Source organism: Aptenodytes forsteri, unplaced genomic scaffold (assembly GCF_000699145.1).
Source record: "Aptenodytes forsteri isolate BGI_AS27 unplaced genomic scaffold, ASM69914v1 Scaffold47, whole genome shotgun sequence".
NCBI classification, from domain to species: Eukaryota; Metazoa; Chordata; class Aves; order Sphenisciformes; family Spheniscidae; genus Aptenodytes; species Aptenodytes forsteri.
This window is the reverse complement of record NW_008794731.1, coordinates 269,328-278,395: the sequence shown is the minus strand read 5'-3', so window position 1 is coordinate 278,395 and position 9,068 is coordinate 269,328. Positions and strand designations below refer to the sequence as shown.

General features: G+C 60.2%; 1 protein-coding gene across 1 annotated transcript in view; it reads left to right on the top strand.

Annotated features, from left to right (window-relative positions):
- Positions 1-383: 383 nt before the first annotated feature.
- The window catches only part of SOX18 (SRY-box 18), a 21,091-nt gene continuing 12,406 nt past the window's right edge, over positions 384-9,068 (top strand). The window contains exon 1 of the mRNA XM_009273932.1: positions 384-401. Within this exon, the coding sequence (XP_009272207.1) occupies positions 384-401 (18 nt within the window). The remainder of the gene's footprint in view (positions 402-9,068) is intronic.

The window sequence follows — 9,068 nt, the reverse complement described above, 5'->3', positions numbered from 1 at the left end:
TCTCACCTGGTTTTCCCACTGGGCTACAGTGTTTCCCAAGTGACTCTCAGATGATTTGGATGGGCTGGATCAAGTCAGATGAGCTTTCCTTGCTTCCAGTATCCCCAGCAGATTCAAGTCACCGTCATTCGTTTGGAGATCAGCCACCAAACCCCACCCTTTCTCTTGCTCCCAGCCACCGGAGGCTCAATCTGGTCCACTTTTGGAGAAGACGGAGACGAGAGGCCCTCCTGGGCCCAGCCTTGCCCACCTACCCACCATGAAACCCCCAGGGAAGCTCTGTCCTGAGACAACCCATAACTTCAGGTGTGCCCAGGTCTCCAGGATCTCAGCCTTGGGGTCACGGCTCGTAGGGACAGGAAGGTTGGCTGTCCCTGGGCGACATGCTGGGCTCTGAGCCGGTAGCGAGGCACCCCCATCCAGGGAACAACGTATAATAAGTAGCTGCTAGACCCGGAGCTCTTGCCCAGCACCACGAACGCCAGCCAGGAGATGGGAGCAGCTGCCGTAGGCTTTGCCAGAGCAGCACTGATTTTGGGGAGGGGTTTTGACGCGTCTCTCCTCCTTTTCACCCTCGTGAGCCTGCCTTGGCGGCAGCGGAGGGCTCCTGGCTCTGCTGGGTGGGTCACTTTCGGCTCTCGGCTGTCTCCCCCTGGCATGGCAGCCACCGCAGCGGGGCTCCTGCTGCCTTGCACGCATCGCTGGCGAGGATGCCCGCAGTCAGCCACCCTCCTGCACCGATGGTCAAGCCATTCCCAGCACTGACCTCCCTGAGGATGGTTACTTTGCTGTTCCTCCCTGAGCCCAGGGCACCTCAAATCTGGGAGAGAAGGAAAAGAGAGACAGCGGAGCCGATCCCCTAGACATGAGCTTGTGCCAGCCCCAGAATAGAGGCGAGGATCTGCCTGTTGTCCCCCTTTTTGCTGCCATTGTCTGATGTCCTTAGGCTCCTAGCCCTGGCACCAGGGACATTTGACCCTGGAGGTCAAAATGCTCCATCCAAACACTTAAGAAACCTGGCAAATTTGGCCCAAATTGTGACTTGCATTTCTGTCTTGCAGACCGTCCTTTTTTGTCCTCTGAGGAGCCAAGGGACCTCTCCACACCTCATCTCATGGCACAGGCCCTCCTAACACAACAGAAACCAGCATGGCTCCCAGGAGATACCGCAGTCTCCATCCGTGCTGCTCCGGCAGAGCAGCCCACAGAGGCTGCATGTCCTCTGCTCCCCACAACCTCCCACTGCATCTGTCCCAGAGCTGCTGGTGAGCAGCCTGTGCCTGGGGACACTGCCATCTGGACCTCCTGAGACAAGTCCTGCACCAGGAAGGGCTGCAGGATTTGGCTGCAGTGGGCAGCAGCCGCGGAGGGGAACGTGGCCAGGACCACCCCGCGTGGTAGCCCAACCTCTGCCACCCTGCGAAATGGGGAGCACGGAAGGGAGGACGTGGAGGAGATGACGGTTCCCCCGGGCCCTGCTCATTGCGAGCGCCGGGGTGGAGTTTGGACCTCCAGCTTTGCAGATGCTCTTCCGAGACACTTTGGATGTTCCCTAAATCTCCTCCTTCTAACGATTTTAATTATACTGGCTGCTGTTCAAAATAATAATGATGGGGGAGGAATAAGCACGAAGCAGCAGCCTATCACGCTTCGCGAGGTGTTCTCGGGGGACGCTGGGCCAGACAAGCAGCTGGCCCAGAGCCGTGCCAGCCAAGTGGGTGCAGGCTGCCGTGCCACACCGGCCGCCAATGGGCTCTGGGGTCTGGGCTGGCCTGTGTGTGCGTGAGAGCGTGTGCAAGCGCTCAGGTCTCCTTTCTCTCCCCCTCTCTGTCTCCTTTTATTCGCCTTCATAAAACATAGGAAGTTCAAGCCATTCATTTTGCTATTTGTGTCTCCCTCCCCACGCCCCGGTTCCCTCCCTTGCCCCCTGCAGCCTCTCGGCTCGCTGCTTGCCCAGCATCCTTGACCCCGAGAAGTCTGGTGTGTATGCACTTCCCTTTTGGCCCATGGAAAGCGCCACTCTGAACTGGTGCCTTGATAAGTCTTCTGTGGGAAGGCAGGGGCTCCTGGGCTCTCACACAGGGCTTTCCCATGTAGCATTTCCTATGCTGTCCCTGCTCGCCAGCGCGATCTCCAGACCAGGGCGGTGGGGAAGCTCTCCGGGTGGCGGTGCCCCTCCATGGCAGCAGGTCTGTCCTCCTCGGGCTCTTGTGACTTGCTCTGTGTCAAAAGCTGCGGCGCCTGGAGAGAGGCATCCTCCCGAGGAGGAGGAGGGGGATGGTTAGCTTCTCATGGGCTAACGTGGCACCCCTCAGCTCACCCACAGCAAAGGACTGCAAAGGGCTTTGACCCCCCAGCCCCTTCCTCGCAGCAGTTGTACAAACAGAGCTCTGATATTGTCTCCCACAGAGTTTGGGATCGACAGGACCTGTGTCCTGCCTGCCAAGGCGCAAGCACATGGCAGGGCAGCCAGGGCTGGGACCGAGACCTCAGAGGGTCTGAGGAGATGGGGATCGACTGGCAGAGAGGGAGGAAGGAGAGGCTCAGCGAGGAGGGCTGGGGCAGCACAGAGGGGCCTTTTATCAGAAATACCCTCCCCTGAGCTGCCCTGCCAAAGCACAAGGCCCTCGGTGTTTCGGCCGTCGGCTGGGGGCCACGGCCGTCCCTCCATCACCACCACCACGGGGACACAAGGACGGTGCCCACACAGTGGCTGCACAGACACCCACCTCCTGCTGCCCACCAGCGAGGCAGAGGGTGAAATCCAGGCGGCGAACAGGCAGTGTTTGGCCTCCTCCATCCATGGCTGGAGCAAAAGGTGCTTTGGCACGGCTGCAGGGAGCCGTGCGGGGCAGGTTCCCCCCACAGCGAGGACGCCCATGATATAAAAGCTGTCGGAGCTCCTAGGGCCGGGTCTGGATTCATCTACCTGAGGGGGCTGCTGGGTGAACTGGGAGGACTGGGAGGAAGAGTCTGCATGGCTGAAGTCAGCAGGGCGGTTGGCTGCACCACAGCGTGCCGGAGGGCGAAGGCAGCGTGCTCACTGCCTTCATCACTCCCTTTGAAACCCCCCGGACACACCCTTGCCCCGTGCTAACTGCGCAGCGAGGCAACGCAGAGCCAGGTCACCGGGGCTTTGCCATGCCCTCTGCTCTCCAGCTCTCCCCCCAGCGATGGGACCACAGATAAGAGCCTTCTCCCGCTTATCGCCCCATCAGCAGTGCTGCAGACAGCTCAGCTGCCCCACCACTGAGCACCGAGCCCTGATCTCATCAGCGCGCCGCACACTTGCAGCTCGAACAATAACCTCCTTCCCTGCCCGACACAATTCCCAGAAATGCACAGCCTCCTGCTAAAGCCTCCCTGGGGGAAAACATGCCAGCCGGTCTGTCGGCACCAGCACGGACATCGCTGCCAGCCGCTGGCAAACGCAGCCTGCTGCGTCCTCAGCGCGGAGGCACCTCTGCGAAAACAAGGGTGTGCTGGGTGGGGTGGAGGGAGCGGAGGGAGAGGCTGAGCTGGAGTCCTTGGGGCCATCCTTTAGCTGGATGTGCTCAGGAAGTCCCTCTCCCTCCGGGCATGCGTGACCAGGCATCTTGCCCTGTTCCAGCCACCCCGTTAGCAGCCCCCCGCTTGGCTGCCGTCACCCTGCCTGCTCCAAATGCCCGCTGGGTTCACAAAGGCTGCTCATGGGGCCAGGAGGCAAAACCAAGCCCCGGCTGCCCGGACTGGGAGGGTAGAGACAGGGCTCGTGGCTCTCCTTGCCCCAGCGAACCCCCAGCCAGGAGAGGCTCTTCTGCATCTCTCAGCATCACTGAGCGCCTCAGTCTGCCGGAGCTTTCCCTCGGCACATTTGAGTAATCACTGTTGCTGCTTCCAGATGGAATATTTGGACACCCAGGCAGGCACGGCTGGATGCTCGAGGCGGGTATTTACCCTGCCCCAGCTGAGCTGGGAGTGGGAGAGGGCCAGGCCAGCAGCTGGCACGGCTGTCCTTTCTCCAAGGGCTTCCTCTGGGGCTCGCCAGCCTGTCTGCCCAGCACATGTGTCTTGCCAGGGCCAGATGTGCCATCTAGGGAGGTGCAGAGGCAGCCCCGCCTGCACAGGCAGGGGCATGAGAGCACAGCCGTGCCGGAGCGGTGCAGGCTGTGGCCAATGCACGCCAGGGTTTTCCTCCCTCCAGATCTCGCAGCGATGCAGCAGACACGCCAAATCCCCATGCAAAAGGTGCAACCCGGCGTTGTATCGTCCTGCAGCCCACGTGGATGGGGAGCAGCACCCAACATGGCGCAGCGGCCCGAGTGCCAGCACGGGTGCAAGGCAGCCACATGGTGCTGCCAGCGGCGCGGGACGGCCAGCCTCGCGGTGTCCTTGACACAGGATGGCCAGCCTCACAGCGTCCCTGCCAGGGGGTGCATTGTTCACGAAAACACATGGGGAAGGCTGAGGAGGACAGACTCGCTGGCTGCGTCGGGCTTCCTGCCTCCTGGCCACGACCGCCGCCTGACATCATTGCTCCCAGTGGGAATGGCTGCCCCGGCCCCACTCAGCCCCTGACAGCAGCCGATAAGTTCCTGACCTCCTGCCTGGCTTTCCAGCCCTGTCCAGCCCCTCCATGGTGTGGGGGCTTTTGTGCTCACTGTCCCCCTGCCACCATGGCACCACAGCTGGCAAACCTGCGTCCTCTTCCTCACCACCATGGGCACGGCCGAGGCGATGCTCCCCATCACCTCGCCATCCGCCTCCGAGGGTGCAGGATGGCACTATGCCTCGGTCCCGGTGCCCCATCTGCTGACCACCCCTTCCCTGCCCTCTGCGAGCTGGGTGGCTGGAGACCCTCTGTCTTGCGCTTCGGGTCCTGCATCCCTTAAGCACCCTTTCCGTACCCTCGCCGGTGGGTGGCATCACGGATCAGGACCTTGCCTGGGTCCCAGGGGCACAGCACAGCACTGGGGCTGGGGCAGGCAGAGCCATGGGCATGTGGCAGCCCCACGGGCGCCGCTTCGGAGGGGCTGCTGCCCTGGGCAGGACAGTGCCCCCATCCCACTCATCCTCCCATCCTACTCATCCACCTGCACACCCAACCCAGCCCGGGAGTGTGTGTTCTCCAAAAATCCCCCGTTTGGATTGACAGGGGCCCAGGAAGGCTGAGGAGGAAGAGTGTGGGGGGATGCGACACGGGTGTTGGAAGGATACTTCCCCCTGCAAAACGCACCTACTGCACAGCCCCCGTGCACCAGCCCCGGCCGGCGCGGAGACACCGACCTTCTCCCCACCGTCCTCGTATCTGCCCAAATGACAGCAGGGACTGGGTGCAGCATGTGCCGAATCGCCCATTCGCCCCGCACACACCAGTGTGAACTTTTTCAAATAGACAGGCTTTGTAGTGAGAGGGTGTAGAGGGATCCTGCAAGCCTCCGGTTGTCACTGCGGCAGCCTCCCTCGCCCTGCAGCCCCCCGCAGTCATGTACAGCCACGAGTTTTTTCCCTGGGCGACTTCTCACACGCTGGCAGAGCACGACCTCAGGCTGACACGCTGCAAACCTGCCTCCTGCCCTTGCTCAAACCCACTGCCATCAGCACTTTGCTGCAGCTGCTTCCAGCACTGCTCTAAGAGTTTTTACTTGCAGCCTAAACCCCCCCGGCTCCATCCTTCTGGCTCCAGCCCACTGGGGATGGAAGGTTTCTCCTTCCCGAATACAAATATAACTGTAATCTGCTAAACCCCGCTGTTGATTCCGACTGCATCCTCCTGTCCTGAGCTTTCCTACAGTGCGCCTTTTATACCGGTAATAGCACCAGGCTCCTTCTCCCATCATTGTTGACTCGACAATGAAAACTGTTTGTATTATTGTGTCCCCGAAGCTTTGCCAATAGCACATGTGTCCCGAGCTGATAGCAACAGGCTTTGGCAAGGCTGTGGCTCCATCAGATAAGAGCCTTTAACCTTATTTCTCCAGCTCAAGCACGCCACGAAGGGCTGTTCTGTCGTGAGCCTTTGCTTATCCTTCCCGAGCGCTTTCAGGTCCGAGCAAGGTTGAACGAGCCAAGCAAGAGGGCTCGTTAGGAGGAGGGCAGAGGTGGAGGTGTTCGGGACGAGCAGCCTGGGAAACAGCCTCCGCTTGGGTGAGAGAAGAGCCCTGGAGGGAGATGGAAAGATAGAGACGCTTTCCCAGGCAATTTAAGGGCTAAATGCGTGGCCGTCCCCTGCCTTCCTCGGGGACCCGCTCCACCCCGCTGTGCTCCACCTTGGCCCGGCTCCCGTGCACAGCAGGAGCGAAGTGGAGGAGAAATGCTGGAACCGGGAGGCCCTCGCACTCTCCCGGCTGGCCCGCGAACAAAGCCTTTCCCTTAGAGACCTTCCCTGCCGCCTCCGTCCTGCCCCCGGCCCCCTGCGCCCCACCAGCCGCGGGGATCCCCTGGCATCGGTGCAGCCTTCATCCCTGGGGGTCCGCGCCGTCCTCCTCCTCCCAGCCTGCATCCCTGCACCAAACTCCCCCGCGGCCGCTCGCAGCATCCGCAAGCCCCAGCTCTGCTGCTGGGGGATTTTGCTGCCATTTTCCCTGAGCTGCAGCACAAAGGATGCTCTGAAATCAGAAAGTGAAGAAAAAGATGCTGCCTGTGGCAAGCTTTTAAATCTCATTTTTAGGCCAATTTATGGGGGGGATGTCACAGTTCTTGGGGTTTTGAGCTGCAAATGCTCATTTCCCTTCCCTTAAAGTCCCCAATACAGCACCGAAAAGCAAAAGTTGTTCCTCTGCTTGCAGGGAGGGAAAGCTCTCAGGTCTTTTTCTTTATTCTTAGTATTAGTATTGTAATTATTATTATTGTTCTCTCTCAGGAAAGAAGCACTCTGTCAAAATTACCCTGATACATCCTGCCCTTTGCTGGGGAGACTGTTGTCTCTAAAGGGCCCAAGGAGGGGCTGGGTGGCCCCGTGCACTGCACAGCACGTGGGGAAACTGAGGCACAGAGCCACGGCAGTGTCTACCCCTCTCTGAGCCAAAACCCCTCTCTTGCACTTGGGTTTTGCACTGAGGGTTTCCCTGTCTATGCGAAGGTGAGGTTGCTCTCAGCAACATCCTCATCCCTGCTGCTGGGCGGTGAAAGCCTTGGTGAAGCAGAGAAGTAGCCATGAGACCCTGTGTGCCAGGAGGCGGGCTGCGAGCTTCGGCAAAGGTTGTCGTTGCCAGGGATGCTGCAAAGGGCTCCCCTTCCTCCAGGGATGCTGCAGTGTTCTCCTTCCTCCAGGGGTGATGCAAAGGGCTCCTCTTCCTCCAGGCCTGGCTGGGGTGATGCTCACGAAACAGGCGACTGCCTTCTGGGGATCCTGTGAGCAAACTGGCCAGTGCATGGAGAACCCGAGCGGAAAGCGCTGGGTTCAGGGGCTGCAGACGAAGCGGGGAGAGGGGAGAGAGGAGCACAGCGCAGCCAGCAGCCATCTGCCATCTGGGCAGGCCGGTGAGGTAATGCCTCGCGCTAAGTTAAAACATGTCGGGAGCCTCAGCAGCTCTTGAGAACAGCAAACCTTTCCCAGATGGAGATGTCCTGCGCTGCTGCATCAGCCCTCCCGGTGAGGGAGAGGACGGGCGACCCTCCTGCTGCCAGCCGCGGGGCTCGGTGGGTGCAGGAGTGCAGCCAGCCAGCCACTCTCCCCTGCTCACCTGTCGCTGGAGCTTCATTTTAGGGAGCAGAGAGGCAATAACCAGCTCAGCCCTTGCTGACGAGCTCCTGAGGACTGAGACGCAAAGCAGTCGAGGTGTGATCGCCGTGTTGCCTTCCTCAATTCCCCTCCTCTCCCCTGCTTGAAAGTGGCATCCTCATCCATGATGTAGCACAAGCCCATTTATCGGTGGTACTTTCAGTCAAATGATGCTCAAAGAGCAAGGGACGAGCAAACACCCGGTGGGGCGCGGAGGTCAGGAACCCAGAGAGCAGAGCCCTGGCGAGAAAGGCTTCTGCAAAAGGGGGGCTGCACTTTTCCTGGGGGGCACATCATCTCCTGGCAGTCCCCAGCGTGGCAGGGCCATGGCTGTTGGAGGAAAGCAGGGGACACGGTCGCTGAGGCTGCGGGTGAGGGTTCACTGCTCCATGGAGAGGGGCCACGGTGGAGCTGTACCCAGCCATGGTGCTCGTGGGCACGCGTGGCTGCAGGGCCACAGACGGGCAGCCCCAAACCACCTCCCTAAAAAAGCCAGGCTCAGAAATCCTCCTAATTGCAGTTTTCCTTTTCTTTCCCCAGCAACCCAGAGGAGGTCAGGCAACCCAGAGCAGCGAGCCTGAGCATGCAGAAAGAGCAGGATCCCGGCTCTTGGCTGCATCTCCTGCACAGACACCAGCGAGGCGCGTTTTCTGCCAATTCGAGTGATGGAAGAAGCGAATAACCCTGGCGTGCCCAGGCTCTGCACAGCCCAACTGTCGGCCAGCTGCTTGTTCCTGGGAGGATGCGGTGCCACAGGCAGAGTGCATTTTCTTGCTATAATCGAGAAAAGAAATTGTGCCGATCGGAGCAGCTGAATGGCAGCCAAATCTGCTTCTCGGCGGCTTTTCTACACTCTGTATTCATGTATTTGGCATGAGTAGCTCTGCATTGAGGTAATTCATTAATGCCAAACCAAAAATGTGTTTATGGGAGTCTTGAAATGATTGGTAGAAGTGTAAGACTTTCCTTCCTAAAAGCCTGGGCTCTCTCTGTGATGGGAACCGAGTATTAAAGCAACGACTGCTGCCGCAATCAGCTGCCGGGGAAGCGACTGCAGCCAGTGCACGCATGCGTGCCCCGAGCACACCCGCCCCATGCGCCCCGGCATGCTCAGCCCTCCTTGTGCACCGCACCGTGCCGAGCCAAAGCCTTTCCCCGGCATTAGCCTGGCTGTAAGCACTGTGGGTGGGATTTGCAGCAGCTTCACTCACGCTCGGGACGTGGGGGCTGCACCCCGGGTTTCAGGGGGAGCGGGTCAGGGAGCAAACACAGGGTGATGTGGCTGGAAGTGCGGCACCCCGAGCTGGTGGGACCATCACCGGAGAGGCAGGACTGTGCAAGAAGGGGCCGGGGCAGGGGAAAGGCA